At 32.7% G+C, this 22,773-nt stretch overlaps 1 protein-coding gene across 7 annotated transcripts; it reads left to right on the top strand.

Annotated features, from left to right (window-relative positions):
• Positions 1-2,848: 2,848 nt before the first annotated feature.
• Positions 2,849-22,334, top strand: LOC139481083 (caprin-1-like). Of its 7 annotated transcripts, none has more exons than XM_071264170.1 (11): positions 2,851-3,046; positions 9,685-9,747; positions 10,894-10,980; positions 11,943-12,104; positions 12,578-13,121; positions 14,186-14,218; positions 15,578-15,918; positions 16,545-16,674; positions 17,493-17,642; positions 19,807-19,935; positions 21,419-22,334. In XM_071264170.1, the coding sequence occupies exons 1-11, from the start codon at positions 2,933-2,935 to the stop codon at positions 21,517-21,519; spliced, it is 1,854 nt and encodes a 617-aa protein (XP_071120271.1). In that variant the 5' UTR covers positions 2,851-2,932; the 3' UTR covers positions 21,520-22,334. The 7 variants fall into 7 exon arrangements, 4 of the variants coding, with proteins under 4 accessions (XP_071120273.1, XP_071120272.1, XP_071120271.1 ...); XM_071264169.1 differs by having other exon boundaries at positions 21,416-22,334; XR_011654556.1 differs by lacking the exon at positions 14,186-14,218 and having other exon boundaries at positions 2,849-3,046; positions 19,807-20,944; positions 21,272-22,334.
• Positions 22,335-22,773: the final 439 nt, after the last annotated feature.

Raw genomic sequence — 22,773 nt, 5'->3', positions numbered from 1 at the left:
CATAATGCCTGTCTTTTTCGATGTTCCTAATATTGCATGCAAGTAAATTCAACCAATGTGTCATTTTGTGTACATTTTGTGTGTGTAAAATGTGTATAAATTTATTGATGAGTAACCCCCCTTTTTCATTTTATGGATCGTTTATCGAAGCTAGAAAAAAAAATTACACCACTGGATTCAGCTCAATGAATTGTTTTGTCAGACATGAATAATTTTTATGATAAAGTCTGAGTCAAACTTACTACTGTATTCCGATAGCCTGAGTCCGTCAACGCTGAGGTTGTGAGTTTGAATCATGCAGGTGTAAGCTAGGTGCACTTGACCCAAATCTTAATTAACTAAGATAGTTACTTTGCCTATAGAGATAGAAGCCTCTTCCAGGTCGGCCACTCCGTCTGTATACCAATCTCTGGTAGCTGAAAACGGCCTCACCCTGATACCATTAATCACATTCAACATATATTGTGTTGGCTTTTATTGACATATATATCCCAATTCAAGCCGGCAAAATAGCCTATTTTATAAAAATGGCTATTTTGCCGGCATCAACATTATAGTGACTTTATGTTAGTACTTGCGTGATGGGTCTTAGACCCTTTACATTTCAACGATGTAGATCATGTAGATGTAGTGATTTCCGACGCTGGAAACGGTATTGAAAATTTGTTATTTTGCTGACTTTATGTAAGTGGAAGCCAAGTAAAATAAAATATTTCCACAAATGTAATTCAAATAACTTGACAATTATTTCAAAACAAGTTCAATTTAGGGACTTATCATTTCTTATCTGGGAGTGGGGGCTGGTCATTTTGAATTCAAACATACAAAATTTCTTGATCCCCCTTTAATATTTGACTATTTTTATTTGATCCCCTCAGTAAAAACATTTAAAAAAATTTGATCCCCCCTCTATCAAACATGCAAAAACTTTAACATGCAAAACACTTATCATGTTATTTCACGAAAATTAGAAAATGAAATATTCTCAATTGATTGAGTCCAAAAACATATTTGAGGGAAAATTGTCTTGAAATAGGGCTCTTCCATGAGGCCTCTTCCATGAATATAAGTAGGTAATACAAGCCAGTGCTTTGAGTAGATTTTTCTGACTTTTTTTCTAATTTCCTATATTGTGCTATTAAAGAAAACTTGATCCTTAGTAACTTTAAAAAAATTACTTTTTGAAACAATAACAACACATTATTTACTAAGAGAAATCGGCAAGTATAATTATGTCCCTCTCCTGAACGCTGCTTAAACTTAAGTTCTACGTAAGGCCTTGCTTGACACGTCAATTGAGTCGCTAAACTTTTCTATGGATAGTTCATGCTTTCAGCTTGAACAATACAGTAACTCCTTTATTGTGAACCAAGTAACCTAAATTTTTTGATTTATTAGCCTAAAAAGTAAGAGTATAAATGGACCCAAAAGGATCTTGTAATGAAAACAAAAAGATGCATTACTAATTTAGTGGTGTTCAGCATCTCAGAATCGTCTTGTGTATCTAAATTCAACTGTTTGTATTCAGATTAGATGAATATTTAATCATTTATTGGAGAATTTATTGCTCTACACTATATTCTTTCATGATTCGGCATGCTTTGTTTTTTGGACAAAATTTTGCACAAATCGCTGTAGATTTCGTTATAATTTATATTTAATTTTTCTCAAACTATTAAGCTGATTAAGACAAAACTTGGCAGCCAGTAATGCTTGTGAATTTAGTGATCAAAGTGAGTGAAATACATGTATAACGACTGAATTATTTGGATTATGAAACACATATGCAGCTTCCTACATCACCAAAGTCTTGTGATGTTTTACTCATAATTAATTGTATATGAATGGTGCTAAAATATATTTAGATTTGACTGTTGTAATGTTCTTCTTGACATGTTGTCTCTTGAAGTATGTGAAATACTTATTTCCATGTGTAAAAAATATTGATCACTTTGAATTTACAAAAAAAATTGAACGCCCCTCTTCAACATAAAGAAAAAAAACTGATCCCCTGTATTTTGACCCGACTGAGCCCGGCCCCTCACAGATAAAAAAATGATATGATAAGAGGCGATGATAACTTCTGAGTTTTGTTCTTATCGTATGTTCATACAAATGTATGCTCAATATATATTTTTTTAATAGCTATCAAGGATTAATTTTGTATAGTTACTATACAAATCCTTGTAGCTATTAAAGTTACACTTTTATTGATAAATGTTTCGAAACGATCATATAATGGACGTTTTTCAATAAAAGTTTGAATTTCAGGAGGTCTAGGGACATGCCATTTTGGTTATTTTGAACCATTCAGGTATCAATAACCGATTAATCCCTCTAAAAATAGCATGTTTCTTTGCTTAAAAATGCAAGTTAGATCTAATTCAATGTGCTGACTGTACAAAAAATAACTCAGTGTATAGATCAATAACATTTTTTTTAAGTGGCTAGGACAAGAAATCACGTTTTATTGAATATAATGTGTTCCAAATATTATTACCTGTTTTTCTTATATAACTACTGGTTCTGATATAAAGACTCTTTTCCAAAGTGGAGTGCTCCAACAAATGGAAGTGTTTAACGACCTTGGCACGGTCGGTAAAGGAGTGCTCCAATCTGGTGATTTATATTTATAACAGAATGTTTACCTCATTCTTATTTTCATCTGGAATTTCCTTGCACTTCGCTCAAAGTTAAACAGGTATCCAGTCTACTCGGTGCTTCATAAATTTATTTAATTTGGATTCAAATAATGTTTCAATTTATTCTCAATCTCTTATTTTCCTAAAATTCGTGCCTTTCAAGTTTACTTTTGACATATTTAACCCTCTCTTGTATTTGAGGAATCAAAACTCCGTAGTCTTAAGACTGAGGAACTACGAAAATTATCGAAGCACGTGAAAAATCTATGTCGAGTTGTTGCCGTTGAACGATGCCTGCCGCCTCTACAAAAGCAGAGAAACAAGTCAATTCGGATGCTGGGGATCCAATGAAACAGATCCTAGCAGTTTTGGAAAAAAAAGTTCGAAATCTTGAAAAAAGAAAGGTAAATCATTGTGAACTATTCATTTGCTCATAGGAATTCGACCCTAGCAACTTCGGTTTCTTCGTGTATTCTCAATCGATAATTATAACAGTTTATTATATGTGTCATGGCGTTAAAGATTGATGATTAAAGATGCCGCTTTTCATACTTTTGTTGTTATCTTTTGGATTATATGTACAAAGACTATTTAGTTTTGTTCAAAAATGGTCATGACGCATTTACTAGACAAAATGGCGGACAAAACCGGAAACGTATTAAAAATGCAAGGTTCCTTATGATTCCAAAACGGTCGTATTACAAGAAGTCGATTTTTGATAACTTAACATCATTTTATAAAGAAAGCCGTATATTTCAAAGCAAGATTTAATTCTTTCAAACTACTGTAAAGAGTTCATTTTTAATTCTTAAATCAGACTGAGGAAGATCTTCAAAAATTATTTTGGGGTATATTACTCCTTATAGTCGCCGTCAGCTGAAATTCGTAGCGGTTATCGGTAAAAATAATCTAAACTATCAATCGCGTTCACTCGAGATATAGTTTTTCACATTCCATTCATAAATCGCATAAAGAAAAACCACTACTGACCTAGTCCAAATAATTATGACGTCTTGAAAGGCTATTATAATTTTTTTCTTTGACGCCTTACTTCGACGTCATAATGCTGAAGCCGCCATTTTCGGTTGGACTTTGAGAGCATATTTTGCTCTCAACTTTGAGACCCAATTTAGCCATCAAATTTTCAAAGAAGGCTAAAACAAAATGCATATATAAAAATTCTTACCTTTTATGTGTTTGTTTTACGAAAATATTTCCAATTAATCCCTACAGAAATAATAATATAAGTAACAATTCCATCCGAGGCGGGAACATGTCGACTGCATTTTTTAAAACGTTTGTCGGATTTCTTTTTAGGAGATTATAATATAATTTTTACACCAAACTCGGTAAAACCCGAATTTCCGGAACCATTGTTTTACATTATCCGGAAATTCAGGTTGGTCAAAATGTACCGAGTTTGGTTCAAAAATATATTTTATACACCTTAAATGAAGCATCTTGAGGAGAAATCAGCTAAACGTTTTTATAAAGCAGTAAATTCGCTATCAAAGTCCAACTGAATATATGAGTTTGGCGTTATGACGTTGATGTAAGGCGTCAAAGAAAAAAATTATAATAGCCTTTCAAGACGTCATAATTATTTGGACTACTACTGACCTACCTTTTAAGTGATCACACTGTAATAATCCTGACCTTCACTTTTTCATAGACGATTTTGAATGGTGGAATCAGCCATTGTTTTTACCGGAAGTGTTTCCGTGGAGTTCAATTTCATAAAATTTGCATAAAGCGCGGGAAACCTTATCACATCAATGAAAGGAACATTTCAGGAATCTGCCTACAGTGACGAATGTCATATGTAAACAAATGATCCTCATAGAAACGAAGATGGCGGAATTACAATGGAAAATATTCTGGAAAATGTGAAGGTCAGGATTATTACAGTGTGATCACTTAAAAGGTAGGTCAGTAGTGGTTTTTCTTTATGCGATTTATGAATGGAATATGAAAAACTATATCTTGAGTGAACGCGATTGATAGTTTAGATTATTTTTACCGATAACCGCTACGAATTTCAGCTGACGGCGACTATAAAAGAAATTGAGAACCCATTTATGAGAATCTTCCACAACTTAGTGAAATGATAAGACACTGTATCATCAACTCTGTAATCAGGGTCCCAATTTCTTACTGTTGTGTGCATAAGAGCAAATCCTCTAAAGTGAATAGACGCAATAAATTTTTTCTCTTTTCCATAAATTTCCGTTTTTTATCGCAATTTCTACATTAAAATCATGAGGTGACATTTAGAGAACTTTTTTGAAAAATGAGGGGTACACAAATTTATTGTTTTACATGTACATGCATCTTTACTTTAAGACAAAATCAGGAAGCCTAGGGAGATAAACTTGCCCAGTGGCAGTGTGTTGTGACCTGTTTGATAAAGCAAGGAGACAAGGAACTAGACATAAATTTTAAGGTTCATCTTTAGTTTAAGCCTGAAGGTGAAATCAACCTTAATGAAAACAATCATTTATGATTTGTGATGCTTAAACATGTTAAAAGCATTTAAAATGGTTAATGATCATGATATAGCAGGGATCTCCATGGATGAAAATTGAACGATGGAGAAACTTTCACATTACAAACCGTGTCTACGCTGTACAGTGTAGCGCGATCGGAAGTAATTTATCCCTCTATAAAGGAATTGTGAACATGCTAAATCATTGCTTATTTAAATTATATTTATTTGAATTTTCATTATAGAATTAGAAGTATCAATATTTTCATTTATTGCCGTTTTTAACCATTCAAATGCCAAGTCTTCATGGTCCCCCTTTCGTCGAGAATGACCAAAAGCTGTCATGAAGGTCCCCATGTAGATTTCTTGTATTTTTATACGACCGCAAAATTTGAAAAATTTTTCGTCGTATATTGCTATCACGTTGGCGTCGTTGTCCGAATACTTTTAGTTTTCGCACTCTAACTTTAGTAAAAGTGAATGGAAATCTATGAAATTTTAACACAAGGTTTATGACCACAAAAGGAAGGTTGGTAATGATTTTGGGAGTTTTGGTCCCAACATTTTAGGAATAAGGGGCCAAAAAGGGCCCAAATAAGCATTTTCGTGGTTTTCGCACTATAACTTTAGTTTTAGTTAATAGAAATCTATGAAATTTTGACACAAGGTTTATGACCACAAAAGAACGGTTGGGATTGATTTTGGGAGTTTTGGTTTCAACAGTTAGGAATTAGGGGCCAAAAAAGGGCCCAAATAAGCATTATTCTTGGTTTTCGCACAATAACTTTAGTTTAAGTAAATAGAAATCAATGAAATTTAAACACAATGTTAATGACTACAAAAGGAAGGTTGGTATTGATTTTGGGAGTTTAGGTCCCAACAGTTTAGGAATTAGGGGCCAAAAAGGGACCCAAATAAGCATTTTACTTGGTTTTCACACCATAACGTTAGTATAAGTAAATAGAAATCTATGAAATTTAAACACAAGGTTTATGACCATAAAAGGAAGGTTGGTATTGATTTTGGGAGTTTTGGTCCCAATAGAATAAGGGGCCCAAAGGGTCCAAAATTAAAACTTTGTTTGATTTCATCAAAATTGAATAATTGGGGTTCTTTGATATGCCGAATCTAACTGTCATGACTGTGTATGTAGATTCTTAACTTTTGGTCCCGTTTTCAAATTGGTCTACATTAAGGTCCAAAGGGTCCAAAATTAAACTTAGTTTGATTTTGACAAAAAATGAATCAGTTAGGTTCTTTGATATGCTGAATATAAAAATGTACTTAGATTCTTGATTATTGGCCCAGTTTTCAAGTTGGTCCAAATCGGGGTCCAAAATTAAACTTTGTTTGATTTCATCAAAAATTGAATAAATGGGGTTCTTTGATATACCAAATCTAACTGTGTATGTAGATTCTTCATTTTTGGTCCTGTTTTCAAATTGGTCTACACTAAAGTCCAAAGGGTCCAAAATTAAACTTAGTCTGATTTTAACAAAAATTGAAATCTTGCGGTTCTTTGATATGCTGAATCCAAAAATGTACTTAGATTTTTTATTATGGGCCCAGTTTTCAAGTTGGTCCAAATCAGGATCTAAAATTATTATATTAAGTATTGTGCAATAGCAAGTCTTTTCAATCGCACAGTATTGCGCAATGGCAAGAAATATCTAATTGCACAATATTATGAAATAGCAAATTTTTTATTAATTAGAGTTATCTTTCTTTGTCCAGAATAGTAAGCAAGAAATATTTAATTGCAAAATATTGTGCAATAGCAAGATTTTTTTTAATTGGAGTTATCTTTCTTTGTCCAGAATCAACTTAAATCTTTGTTATATACAATATACAATGTATATTCACTTTTTACTACCAACTGATAAATTAAAATAATCTTTACCATTCAGTGATAACAAGCAGTTTTTTTACATCTTATTTCCTTATCTTATCTAAAATGTTTTTAGATAATGTATGTTGGACATTTGCCAGACATGACTATGATGTCATTTTCTATTTTTATTTGCCAATAACTTTATGTAAATAACTTCATTGGAAATTTGCCAATATAAAATGTTGCTGATGAAGTTTTTTTTATTGTTTTATACAATAAACAATGTATATTCACTTTTACTACCAACCAATCTTTACCATTCAGTGATAACAAGCACTTTATTTTACATTTTAATATTTTATGATGTATTTAAAAGAGTAGTTATTGTTGCAAACTCCATTAGAAATTTGAATTGATATCAGTTTTGGAAAAAGGGAAACGGGGATGTGAAAAAAGGGGGGGGGGGTTAAATTTTTTTCATTTCAAATTTCATAAATAAAAAGAAAATTTCTTCAAACATTTTTTTGAGAGGATTAATATTCAACAGCATAGTGAATTGCTAAAAGGCAAAAACAAACCTTTTAAGTTCATTAGACCACATTCATTCTGTGTCAGAAACCTATGCTGTGTCAACTATTTAATTTTAGATTTAAAAAGTTTGAAGAAGAAATCTTTAATTGTAAAATTTGTAAAATCTTGACATTTGTTTTGTGTAAAAAAAAAACATGTAATGTCAAAAATTTGATCACAATCCAAATTCAGAGCTGTATCACGCTAGAATGTTTTGTCCATACTTGCCCCAACTGTTCAGGGTTCGACCTCTGCGGTCGTATAAAGCTGCGCCCTACGGAGCACCTGGTTGGTAATTGTTATGGGGGTTAAAAATCAAATGATGTGGAGCTTATTTTTCATGGACAGTTGTCAAATTCAGAACCCATTACCGGTATGGCTGATTTGAAGCAACAACAAAACGATTCGTACGGGTTATGTAAAAGGTTAAAGAGAGTTGTAAAGCAAACATTCACAAATGAAAACGTTTTTAATGACTTTATCTGTCAAATTGATGCTGTGCAACATGCATCTTTCGAGTCTGAATAGAAACCGGAAACGCGGATGTATCAATCCTCTATATCAATTTGATTGTAATATACGAAATGAATTCGGAATTACGATACGATATTTCTTTACAGGAAATATTTAAGTTTATACTTTTAAACTTTTAAAGTAATTCTTAATTATCGTTACAGCAGTATTCAATTTATTTGCAATGAAATAATATTTACTGTCTTATTTTGTACTTCTTAAAAAAAGGGGGATGCTGATTGCGTAAGACAGAATAAAGCACGTGTTCGACTTGTTAAACTGTTTTCTTTGTAACTGGATTATTATTTTTTTTATTTAATCTAAATTATGATGAATTACAGTGTTCTAGGATTTTTTTGGCACCTTGACTTACCACGGGTAAGATCAATAAAAAAATTACTTACCCACATCTAAAAGTTAAATCCGCCAACCAATGCGGACGGCGCAAAAAAAACGATTTCTTACTAAATTTGACAAATATGTTATAGTTATTACTATGTCATTTATTAAGAGCTATAATAAATGCAACTGTAAGTTTATTTTCCTCCGATGACAAGAAAAAAAATTGTTTATGTCCCGATTTAAGCACCAGTTATCAATCCGGATTTTCCGATTTTACCGACACCGTGACCGACTTTAAGAATGATAGGAGAAGAATGTGGTCCCTTTTGCGCTTGATTACACCTAGTAAACGAGTGCTTGAATAAAAGCGCCGATAGACATCGACAAAATCTTCGATCTTTTATCAAAGTTTTTTCTCATGATTTAATAAAAATAAAAAGCAGATATGGGAAAATTGATGAGGACCGGGAAATTTCAAGAGTTTTTCGGCTTCCCCGAACTTGAAAATTGACTTACCACCGGGTGACAAAGGCTAAAAAATGACTTACCCGTTGTCCTAATCCACTTACCCCAGGTAACGGGTAATGGGAATCCTAGAACACTGAATTATCATAATCATTTGCTAAAACTTAGTTGATTAATTCGACAATTGGATCGTCTATCCTCAGATACTATTTTCCTGTGTGGTTTGTTGATCTACCTGTACAAGCTCAGGTACAAGTGATTAGCGATCTTAATCCGGATATACCTCAGGCGTTAGAACTGTATTGGATTATAACATAAAAAGCCTAAGGGTTATGCAATTACATGCATTTGATAATAATTGATAAAAAAAATGGCGTCGGGCTGCAAAAAACGATGATGTTTTGAACGATGGCGGAAGACAATTTAACGATGGAGCAAGACAATTTAACGATGGCGCAAGACAATTTAACGATGGCGCAAGTCATTTGACGATGGCGCAAGTCATTTGACGATGGCGCAAGACATTTGAACGATGGCGGGGGCCATCGTTAAACAGGTCATGGAGATCCCTGATATAGAGTGCTATTATAAATCTAACATGTCTAATGTAAATGCATTGGGAAAACAACCTTCTTTAATATAGTGTTCGGTTTGGGTTTGTTATAGGACAGGGGATTAAGTTGAGTTCATTATACCTGTAGATTTTAATTGATTGAACTCTTGAACTCAGATATTTTTTTGCAGATTGAAGACAATGCAAAAATATTTGAAATTATAAATTGATGTATACATTATGCATGATATATATATGTATATAAATTCTGCTTATTTTTCAGGGGAAGTTGGATGCTTACAGGGAGAAGCAGGATAAAGGAATTCCTTTGGAGAAAGACCAGCAGGTATAGTAGTGTATGATACATGTGAATGTATATACTACAGATCAGGTGATATTTTCTTTCACCATCTACCCATCAGTGAAATATTGTAAATTTTTCAAAATTTGGGTGGACAGACGGGACAGGACCACAGTCTAATGCATATGTCTTTTCACTCAAATTTAAACAAAAGGTTTCGTAGAATTATTAAAACAATAGCTTAAGCTTATCATTCTCAAGGTATTGTATGTTCAATTACTATGATATAAAAGAAGCAACATATCCCTACACAAGGATGGGCATATGGTACCATCCACTAGTTTTCTCCACTTCTACAATTGACTGGTTGAAAAGATTGCATCCAAATGAGCTGTAGTATACTTATTCAAGTTTTATCTGTTATTTAAGTGCAACATTTGGACTGCAAACATACTAAATACCATGACATTGTCAGTCTTCACACTGAGTGGCAACCCAGGCTAGTAAAATTGCTCTCAGGCCTGTAAAAATCATATCTACAGGCCAACAGAATCTAACTAAAAAATTTCAAAACTTGAGCTCCGGGCCTGTAGATTTAAAAGTTTGTCGTGAAGACTGCATTGTATCTACACTACTAAATCTAAAGACCATTTAAAATGATTTTTTTGTTCACCTAATCAACGTATAACTGAAGAAAGCTAGAAGTCAAACTTATATAAGGGTATATATACTTGATAGGGTATACTGAAAATTTTACCCTTTTACATCGATTATTGTTTCAAACAATAAGCAATTAGACAAATTAATAAATTCCGGAACCATCCAATGTGATTTCCTTTTAGTCATGGCATTATATTTCACATTTTACCTTTAATACCTGTACATTTCATGTCTGTCAGGCGCACCAACAAGCGGGTGTATTTGGGATTTGCTATACACACTGGTCATAATCACAGGGTTGACACTACTAAATTCAATCATTGTCACATTGTTTCCTATTGTACAAATGTTGTAGCAAATTGTGAATGCAAAAAATGATTGAAATGTTATGAAAAAGGAAACATATATATTTTACCCAAAAAAATGAAATTAAAAAAAGAGGAATAAACATGATACGTTAGTGCTTGTGAAATTTTGACTGTTAAATAATGTGAGATGTATTATGATCTATAAAATAATAATTTTTTGCAGGTTGCAGTAGACAAGTACAATGAAGTTGATCAGAACTTGATCTTTGCTCAAGAGCTTATGAAGCAGTTTCTTTCCATCAATGCTGATGTAAGATAAATCTTTTATTGTTTATAATTATAATTTCATGCCAGTGTGTTGAAATTGAATGATCATTGCTTCCTTTAAACTTGCAAGCTGAAATAACATTAATGTAAAACGAAGGTCAAAATTACAGTTACAGAAAAATTTATGTTTAAGCATGTGGTAGTTCTAAATTAAAAGACACAATTTTAAAATTGTATAGTTTGCCTTTACATAAAGAAACCATTTAACAAACTGAACAAACAAAAATGGCGCTATAATTATCATTTCATAGGTTTCTGAAAATATTTAACCTTGCTGCTCCTAACTATAATTTCTACACCTGATACCTTCTTTTCAGTTCATAGATATTCAAATATAAGGCTTCAACACAGATTTCCTTTCATTGCATAATGATATATTATATATAAGGCCAAAAAAAAATATATGTCTGTTTCCTGTTTCCCGACCGACCCTGACTCAAACCCCCGACCCTAGATCTTTTTATTCAAATCCGGAAAAAAATTGTTTCCGGTCCGGAAAAATTCATTTCCGGTCCGATCCAGATCCGTATTTTACTATGCCCAAACAATCAAAATGGCAGCTCCCAGCACAAATGTGCTACAATTAAGGTTTAAAAAATGTCAGCACTGGAAGGATTAGGGATTAAATTATTTTGGGGTACAGGACCCTAACCAAACATGACATGTAACCGACTGCAAATCTGACAGGGAGTGCCAAAATGAAAAAAAAAAAAAAAAAAAAAAAAAAAAATCCCGACCTACCGACCCTGATTTATTTGCCTTGGAAGCAGGAAACAGACATATATTTTTTTTTTAACCTAACTTAATATTTGTTCAGATTTTGCATTTCACACTTTTGCCAGTGTTACGTTGAAGGCTTTCAAATTGAAGTTTTGAATAGGTTTAACAGTTTTCAAATGCTCCAAGAAAGTTACTTTATATTTGATAGGGCATTTCTTATTTTAGGCTGAAAAGTACAACAAGAAGCATGCAAAGAAGGAAAAGTTAGAACGTCAGACTGCTGAACTTAAACGTGTGAAGGAGATGTTGAGAGTTCAAAATCTTCTTGACGGTCTAGGTTCAGATCAAGTGAGAAGTGACTTCCAGAAAGGTAGACATGGAGCTGTGGTAAGTAATGATATTTTTAGGTCTAGGTTCAGTAAAAAGTTATTTTCAGACATGCACACATGCAATGACATGGATTGAGAGGTGGTTAGTTTGGCGTTAAGCACGAAGTTATCATATCTTTGGTGCTTTGATCATATTACAACTATTCCTAGTAATTAAATATGTATTTTTACAAGTTTCTATAAACATTTTAAATTTGCAATAATTACATGGAAAAGAATAAAATAGAACCTAAGACAAAATGACAGTGCTTTGTACTAACCTGATATTTTAAGAAATATTTTAATATGCTCTCACACAACAGACACAAGACATGTCACTGTACTCTTGCAATATTTTTTTTGCTTCTAAATGCATGAAATATAACGATCTGGAAAATTTGTTAAAAGAAATTCACTCTTCAATATATAAGTTTCAGAATCTAATTATAATTAAATGCCATGCCATGTTTTAAAGTGCAATCTTTATTACAGGTTTTGTCGGAAGAAAATTTGAATCAGTTGGACGATTTGTATAAACTGATTAATCCATCTCGGGAAGCTGACAAGGATCATCTAGCTCAACTAACCACTGCCGCAGATCATGTAGTCAACTTAATTGATGCAAAGGAGAAAGAAGTAGTAGGAACAACATACAAGGTATTAAAGGCACTCATTGATGATATAAGTGGGTGTGGCTACTTTGAACAAGCTCTCAAGGAAGAAACTGCAGAGGAGTGCAATACTGAACAGGAATTTGTGGTTGTCAACGCTCAGGAAGTTCCTGAACCAGACTCTGTAGAAGTTCAGTCTGCATTACCACCAGATGTGTCTGAAGAACAACCTGAAATGACAACAGAAAATGGACAACCACCAATGAACAATTTACAGGACCCAGATTCTTTTTTCTCAGAAGCTCCAACGGCAACAACAACACAACAAGATGTATCTTACCAACGCCAGCGACCATTCCAAGAAATAGTCTCTTCAGTACAAGGCAACTTTAATTTTTTACAAGAATCAACAATAGATATGGAATGTAAGATATGCAATTAATACACAGCATATGCCTGTCTCACTTCAGCTGTTATTGGTTCTCCCACTGTGACTATACTGTAAAGTGAGAAAAACTTTGCAAGGTTTCCATTTATGGAAATTTTGGGATTAGGATTAATTTTCAGAACAAATCTTGTGCAAATTTGATTTCTTAGGAAGGCAAAAATGAGAATTTAAGAAAATAGTAACCTGACAAATATGTTTGGTCCTATAAAGTTTGAAATTTTGAAGTCTGCAAAATTCCTCACTTTACAGTGTTCATTGTAATATACTAAAAGCATTTGGAGTTCACCCACCTAAAGTTTACTTTGATTTGACTCTTATAGCAAACAGGCATGCTTTTTATTCTTTTTTGTGTGAAAGCTTTATGGAATAAATGTTTGATTTATAATAATTTTAGAGTTAAGAGAAAACAGTTTTAGGGTATGATATGAGGTTTGATGTAATTTTGATTGTGTTGACACAGCTATTTCATAATTTAATGTTGAAAAGAGGAGCATTGAGGAGAAGGAAAAATAATAAATCCATACCTTTATACCAGGAAAACATATTATATAATACCGTAAGAATTTAATATGGGAAAATAGAAGCCTCCACCAGATATGGATTATGACTACCCTTTAAACCCCTTTCTGAAACAGTTTAAAGTAAATTGAGATCATAAAGTACTAGTATTTATAGGAAATATCATAAATATGTCTTTCCTTTCTCCAAGTACAAAATGTATCTTGTAAAGAAACAATTATAAACAGAAATAGGAGAAGGGGAACATTTGTTGTTTTCCTGTATTGTTTGCTCTAAGATTATAAACATTATAAACTGAAAAATAATCCCAATTTTGAGGAATACTGTACTCATTTATTTTAATTATTTTTACTGCCCTAATTTCTACTTTTGTAGTTAAATAAATTGTTTGATCTTCATAAATTTTGAAATAAATCCAATTACTATTTTACTCTTTATGGTACGAGGATGTTTCTGTCCTTTTAAGTTTGGCATGTTAAGAGTCGTGCACCAGAGTATGAATGAATTGTTGATAATTATTAGGTGTTAGTCTCCAGCTGTCAGCCATGGACTGTTGTAAGTATTGGTTTGCTGTGAATTAAATAATATATACAATTAACATACAAAAAATAACATCATTTGAGGGTTTAAAAAGTGCAGATATGACACCAAAACATTAGTAAGAGAGCCCTTAGTATTTATTGTATATTTCTTTTAAATTTTTTCGTTAAACCTTTACTTTTATTACTTAATGTTTTGATGCATGAAACTCAAAGAAATTGGGTCAAAATTTCACATAAAAAATCACAATATTCTGAAGTAATTAAAACAAACAGTTTTAGTAGATTTAAATATTTACATGTAGTTTAATTTATATAACATAGCCTGTTTGCTGTGTGTGTGTGCACAATTTTTATGACATATACCTCACCTCTTTATGTTATCTGCAATATATTAAACCAGTGTAGGTACAATATACACATGTTTGTTTAGGAAAGTAACAGATGAAAAACATTTGTATTTGAAAAATGATGATTAAAAAATAACAGCACTATAATTTACATCAGAAATTTGTATATTGTAATATCTTTTAAAAAAAGTGAAATTGTTTAAACCGTATTAATGTTTTCACTGGGGAAAAAAGAACAAGAAGAGTACATAGATTTACTTGCATGTATATTTGATAATGATTGATACCATGTATATGCAGGTCTAGATATTATCATAGGAGTGGGTTCAGTCAAGACAGTGGCTTGCTGTCTAAATTGGTCAAACATTTGTTTGCAAAATAGATTTTATGCTTTGAAAACCTCTACTTTTATTGATAGGTGAATTATTATATTTTCCCTCTCCTACTCAAAAACATGTATATAATATAAATCAACCAATTCAAAAGCAAAAGTTTTTCTTTTGTTAGTGAAATGAGGTCTGTAACTTTGTTCAACCTGACATGGTGTAACTAAAATATTTTTCTAAATCGTATAGCTATGCAGTTCATATAAGTATTGGTGAGACATTAACCCAGCAACTTCGGGGTGTTGTGACAATCAAAGCGAAGCTAATGTATGATATCTTTTACAGCCCCGCACATGAATCTAGTAGTTATGACAATCAAAACTAATGTTTGATATATTTTACAGCCCCGCACATGAATCTAGTAGTTATGACAATCAAAACTAATGTTTGATATATTTTACAGCTCCGCACATGAATCTAGTAGTTATGACAATCAAAACTAAAGTTTGATATATTTTACAGCCCCGCACATGAATCTAGTAGTTATGACAATCAAAACTAATGTTTGATATATTTTACAGCTCCGCACATGAATCTAGTAGTTATGACAATCAAAACTAATGTTTGATATATTTTACAGCCCCGCACATGAATCTAGTAGTTATGACAATCAAAACTAATGTTTGATATATTTTACAGCCCCGCACATGGATCCAGCTGTGGTAGCAGCACATCCTATGCCAGGAAGACCACAATCAAGACAGACCGATAGTGGTATGTCACAGACATTCACCAACTCGGGTTACGGAGGAGACGTTCATCAGCAGCAACAAACACCATCATTATCACAGACAGCAGAAACACCACAGTCATATTCACAACCTGGGCATTCATCACAATCATATGGACAAAACAGTGACTCTTTATTCAGTGAGGACACTATTTCACAAAAAGTTTTAGGACAAAGTGTGCCCGATTCAACAATTTCCCAGTTTGAATTACATTCACAGATGCCACCTGGTCGTGATTCCAATCAACAGGTACGATTCAAGCTTTAAACATAATGATGGATAAAGTATTTTCTCATCATCTTGTGCCATGGATTGATGAGTATTGTTTCATACATTGTGTATGTGTATGCATGTAATAGGTCCAGCTTTAAGGATACAAACTGTAAGTCAACTGTGTATTCTTAGATTTCTCTTGCATATAGGTCTGTAAGGAAAATAACCCTTTTCATGTTTATTTGTAAAGATGTATATTGACTATAAGGAAAGAAGATTTAAAAATTGGATCGATTATTTTTGTGGATTGCAGAAAACTTGCCTTCTTCCTGACTATGTGATTTCATGGTTTTACCAATGTCTGCTAACAACGTTAAAGAAAATTTGGAATTCGTTGAGCATTTAAATTTGTGGTTCACTTCTATGCATAAAAAATACAAAAAAATTGGTATCCAATGAATAACCAGTATATTAAAATGCAAAAATATTTTACTAGAAGATTATGTCTTTCTACACTTTGTGTTAAGATAAAATGAAATTCAAGAAAGACAGTTATGGTCACTTAAAACAAAATATGTGATACAACTGTTAGAAAGGACAATTCACAAATTTTGAAATTAGAATTAATAAATGTAAAATGTAAAATTGTATTCTTTGAACAGAACTCCCAGTCCGCCGAGTCCCAAGATAAGAAATTTACCATGAATCCAAATGCCGGAGTATTCCAGTCTCAGTTATACTCTGCCTCTCACCCAGATGGGGAAGACTCACAACAAAATGAACAATCAGAAGGTAGGTACAGGTAGGAAAAATAATCAGTGAATTAAATGTACATATTGATTTGTGTGTTACTTTAGATGGGGGTTACATGAGCTCATTTATTACCAGTAATAGGCGTATAAAAGGTTGAGATTTCCTTAGGTTTTATCACACAAGTGTAAGACCATCACATGATCAAGGTTTTTTGTTGATCTCTGATTTTACTGTAATTACAACCAATTAACAAAAATTGGAGTCGATTCAAATATTGACAAGAAGAATGATTAAACTGAGAATATGTATTAATGACACAGGACGCACTGGAACCTGGTATTGACATTGGTGGGTTAATACAGAAAATGTTATGCCAAACCAGTTATCGTATTATTCTTAGGTTTCAACTTATGGTTAACCCTGTTCTTTGGGTGACATAATCTTGAAAATACACATATTCCTTGTAAGGTGAACTTAAATTTCAAGTGGATCCTAATTTTTATGGTCATTTCAGCATGGACACATATTCTTTTATACTTTTAATATCTGTTATAATTGTATTGGACCAAAGCAATTTTAACAAGATTATAGTTCACCTAGCTGTTGCAGGCCCTGGCTACTGGTCAATTAGGAGAATGAAGTCACTTTCCTATCAGTGACTTCGCTTTTTCTGACCCTCAAAGGCAGTATCTAAATGCCCAGGTGTTCACATTATTAGTGACTTTTAACATCAGAAATTTTCCTTTGTAACAAGTTCATGAAACAACTAAGTTTTATTTACCAGTAAAGAAATTGAACCAATAATCAAAGGCATAGACATCTTATTTCTAACACTAATGCAATGAAATTTTTTGAAGGAGGAAATTTCCAGTCAAGCAATAGTTATAGAGGTAACCAGTGGAAAAGCCGTGGAGGAAGAGGTGGTGATCGAGGTGGAATGTCAAATGGCTACAGAGACAGAAATAACCGTGGATCAGAAGGAGGCAATTATAGGGGTGGAAACCGAGGTTAGTATGGCATACTTGCCCTAAAATTATCTTCTGTTTTTTCTACAGATTACAGAATTTCAATGATTGTTGCCACATACTTACTGCTGATCAGAAACCTATTTTGATATTCCAACATTAATATTTGTAAAATCAAACCATCATTAACAGTGATCGGGAAGGACGTGCACCCTGCGCCTATAGCACATATTGACAAGAAATGGCGCATACAGTGACAAATGTAAGCGCCCACTTGGCGCACGATTATTTTCACTTCGTTTCGAAACGTTTAGATATCGTCAAATTATTTCCGATCATGTTCCGTGCCGCCATGTGCATGTGTGTACCCAACTGTGTAATGTTCCTCCCTATTATTTTTGGGACGTCTCGGGTGTTTCCCTATGATAATAGAATCATGCCATTATTTTTTAAAATGGCCCATAATGTTTTCCTATTGTAATAATAGAACCATGCGGTCTAACTGATAACCCGAAAAACGTAATTAACCATCATTTATGATAAAAAAAAATTATAAACAACTTTAAATTTGTGAAATTTGGCTAGTACAGACGAGATATAACTCTAATAATAATCTTATTCAGTTAAGCTTGCTATTATTTCGATTGAAGAACCCCAAAGACTTTTTAGGAATATAGTTTTTGTCTCAATAAAAGACGCTTAACTGTCCTCGTCATTGTTTGGTCTTTGGCTCGTTTTGACATTTTTTAAACATGACTTCAGAATTTGTTGTTTTGTTCCATGAATTAATGGTACTCTATACTATTATTCTTGTCACCGTGATGAAGTTATAATAATACAAGAAGTGCAGAGGAAATGCCTGAAATGTCCTCTGATACGGAACGTCTGGAATAAGTATGGTATCGACGAAGACCCAAATTTAATGTACAAAAAAAACCCATGAACATGAACAAGGCAACAGTACCAGTTTAAACATTGTAAATAAAGGTTAACTTAAATATTGTTGGGGTTGAAGAAGTTATTGTATATTCATTGAAATTGAAATTACAAAAATCACAGGAACAATATCCATGATTTTATTTAAAATCATAAAGGTAAGTACCAACTTCTCTTTGCCAAAATATACTGATACCTTTTTTTTTACAGAAGTCAATAAAATGGCCCACTTATTTGACAACATGGCCCATTATTTTTTAAAATGGCCCATTGAATTTTTTTTTGAGGGGCCCTGGGCCCATAGTGAAAAAAACCTTCCAGATCACTGCATTAAAGAGCATTAGCATGATCACTTGTCAATAGGTTGCAAACGAAAGATTTTGCATTATACAAAAGACGAGACAACTTTAATATTAAATTTACATTTCAACAAACTTATAATTTGATATGCACAATTTTGAATTCAAAGCGTATGTTAGATTATTGTAAACTAATCCACTATTTTCATATAACTGACTTTTGACTCCGGAGTATATACTCGAGGTTACTCTTTCTGTGATTGATACTTGGTCAAGTAAGAGCAAAGTAAAAACAAACATATAATTGGGTTATTTGAGATGAAAGTCTACTGTTTTCAGATGATTTTGTTGTGTAAAGAATTGTTAAACAGTTAATTTTTCCCCAAAATTGTACTGATTGGAAGCTTGGTTTTACTTCTTTAGACAGCTCATACCTGACTTGGTAGCAAGATGATCTACCATAGAAAAGGTAACCAGTCCAAAAAATTATATAATCCAGAGTCAAAAGTCAGTAATATGAAAAATAGTCTATTCTCATAGTGATTTATAATACTGATTTTCTATTGTTTTTCGTGTACCAATATAAGAAGAGAACCAAGTTTAACAAATGAAGAATTGACAAAAATGCAAGACTTACTATTTCATATTTCTGTATGGAGCTTTTCTTGAAATTGTATCAGATATCAGAATGTAAATATTGCTATACTCACCAAGTGGCAGTAAACAAAAACTATCACAATAAAAATTACAGTATTCAACACTTCAGATTTGCATTATTTTGTAACACTACCTTAAAAATATGTATATTATTTTGCAGTATATATATTGTAGTGATACAAAGTAGATCACTCTTTAATTGTACAACAAATATAATTCAAACTTAGTTGTATGTAAAAAAATGCATTTTCTTGATATTTTATTCTCTTTTAAACCATTATGATTAACTGTGTGTAAAACATTTACTTATTTAGGTGGTTACCAAGGCTACCCACCAAGAGACAACTATCGTCCTGATGGTTACCAAGGTTACAATGGCAGCTACTCTCGTGATCGTGATGGAGGATTTAAACGTGGTCAATCACGAGGTGGACCTCGGGGAGGTGCGTGTCAACTTTGTACATCTTTATTGTCACAGATGTATTATCCACAATACTGTTACAGTTATAATCCTATTTATGCGTTAATGTCATTCCAGAAATTAATATCTAATAATAAACACACACATAAACAATCAAGATATCAATTAACTAATTGGTAAAATATTATTATAAAACTCAAATTTTTATATACCAAAAAAAAAGAGGTCATGATTGAGTCTTGATAACATTCGTAGTTATTGATTTGACTATATACAGTAACAAACATCATATCTGAGATGGCGGATAAAACTCAAGATTTATAAGTGGTCATTAACTATACATTGAAGGATGTTTGGAAAACTATGCACCAACCCTGTTAATATAAGAATGCATTTAAGATGCATGCAAAAACAGCTCTCCCTTGTACATGGGCTGAGAGTGATGTTTGTTTTGCATGAATTTTGTTATTGGAGCATGATATTTGTTCAGCCACCCATAACAATTACATTCATGTGATGAATGTTATGTCTAAGTTATTTCTGAAACAAGTCAACAAGTTAGAACTAATGTGAATTTTTATATAAGAGATAAAAATCATCCCTTCAATGAGTTTTAATGTTGTATTTATGAGTTTGAAAGTCAGTCCTTTGAAGTTCTTTCATCTGGGCATTTTAAATTTTGAATTTCTAATCTTTTTGTAGTCCCTGAAAAAAGAACTGTTCATGCAGTCATTACATTGTACATGTTCTTTGGTCTGTTTGTCACAAACAAATAGGTTCTGTATGCAATTTTAGTTTTCCTGTTGATAAAGGTGAAAGACACCAGCATGGGGGAAATTTCTTGTGCTTTTGGGGTAAATAGTTCGAAGTTCAAGGTCACTGTCACAGTAAATTTTCTTGTTTCAAAAAATGAATATGGTATCATAGGCTTAATTCCCTTGCAATATCAGCTGCTTAAAGGATCATAAGTGTGTAATTCTGATTTATTGAGTTCGACATTGGAACACCTATCATTCATGGAATAGCATATAGTTTCCAAATCTCTAGTTGGCATTTGAAGGTCAATGACTCCAAATCTCTAGTTGGCATTTGAAGGTCAATGACTCCAAATCTCTAGTTGGCATTTGAAGGTCAATGACTCCAAATCTCTAGTTGGCATTTGAAGGTCAATGACTCCAAATCTCTAGTTGGCATTTGAAGGTCAATGACTCCAAATCTAGTTGACATTTGAAGGTCAATGACTCCAAATCTCTAGTTGGCATTTGAAGGTCAATGACTCCAAATCTCTAGTTGGTATTTGAAGGTCAATGACTCCAAATCTCTAGTTGGCATTTGAAGGTCAATGACCAAACCTCTAGTTGACATTTGAAGGTCAATGACTCCAAATCTCTAGTTGGCATTTGAAGGTCAATGACAATACAACTTTACATAGACTTCAAGTTTATCAAATCATTTGATTCACATGCTACTCCGCTTTTAAATATAACACATTCTCATTTCAGCAGGAAGAGGAGCTCCGAGAGGTGGCCGTGGAAGTGGAAGTGGTGGACATCGTGGTGGCTCATCAGGTGGCTTTGGAAAGCCACAGACACAACAAGTGTCATAGACAGCATGTCAGAAGCTTTTATATATATAAAGTTGTGGATGATTAAGCATGTGGACTGTGGTTTATTTGTGATAGCATTCTTAATAATTGATCTTTGGGCAAATTTGATTACAGTTTTTGAAAGCTTTTTCTTTTCCTTGGGCTTTACATGTTTGAACCATGCATTTGTTAACAAAATTCTAAACATCCTCATTTCACATCAAAATACAAATTAAAATTACTGTAAATTCATTTTGTATTGATCGTAAGGGGTACTTATAAATTTGTATGTATGCATGTATGTATGTGTCAGACCACTCTTTTTTTGTCCACAACTTGATGTATAAATAGCATAATTCTGCCATTATAGACGTGGCAAGGCAATATTCAACGGCAAACAACGTTTAAACCTAAGTTGTGATTGTACAGATTAAAATGAACATCCAATGAAAGTGCTTCACTCAGATGATTTTTTGTACTTTAATAATGTGGTGTTGTAGAGACTGATATGAACTCTTTTGTACAAAAATTGATCAGGAATTGATTCAATACCAAGTAACTTACGTATTTTTTGTTTATTCATTCAGTGCTATGATTTTGTTTATATTTACATCTTTGAACAAAACACAAAAGTCAATCAAAGATAGTATTGATTGCATCCAGCATTTTTGTCAAAAAAAAAAGAAAAAAAATAATGAAAAAAAAAATAGAAAAATTTTCAGACATTGATGAAACTTTGAATGGTGTTAATCAGATTGTGATATAGTGATATATCGGTGGATAATGTTTCTGTAATCTTTGTAACATATGAACTTGTGCATTAAAAGTTTCATTTATATATATGTCGTTTTGTATGTCAATCTGTGATGCCTTTTAAAAAATCAAACTGAAATTATTTGATTTCCCGATCCAAGTCCACATGTATAAAAAATTAACAAATATAGGTTGAATTATGGCTTTCAACATGGAACTCTTGGCTCACACTGAACAGAAAGCTATAAAAGGGTTCAAAAATGACAAGTGTAAAGCAAATCAAACCGGGGAAAACCAACAGTCAATCTTCATAGAAAACAAACCACACTAACTTGTGACTCACACCAACTTATGATTTATGACAGGTGCATAAAATGCACTGGGTTTATAGCTTTAAAAATGTCCACCTGCCCTCCAATCTGATAGAAATGGCTTACCTTGATAAAAAAGACGTGAAGTGGATGTAAGCAATTATAGGCAACCTTACAGCCTTCAACATCGAGAAAAAACCTAGTGTAGTCG

Source organism: Mytilus edulis, chromosome 7 (assembly GCF_963676685.1).
Source record: "Mytilus edulis chromosome 7, xbMytEdul2.2, whole genome shotgun sequence".
NCBI lineage: Eukaryota > Metazoa > Mollusca > Bivalvia > Mytilida > Mytilidae > Mytilus > Mytilus edulis.
Note: the sequence above shows the minus strand (reverse complement) of the source record. Positions and strands in the feature narration are given on the sequence as shown.

What these genes read in the sequence shown, in the direction of transcription:
- LOC139481083 (XM_071264169.1), top strand. Translation starts at nt 2,933, where the DNA reads ATGCCTGCCGCCTCTACAAAAGCAGAGAAACAAGTCAATTCGGATGCT. An exon ending in AAGGTAGACATGGAGCTGTG is followed by an intron (nt 12,105 to 12,577) that starts GTAAGTAATGAT and finishes TCTTTATTACAG; the next exon opens with GTTTTGTCGGAAGAAAATTT. An exon ending in ACAAAATGAACAATCAGAAG is followed by an intron (nt 16,675 to 17,492) that starts GTAGGTACAGGT and finishes AATTTTTTGAAG; the next exon opens with GAGGAAATTTCCAGTCAAGC.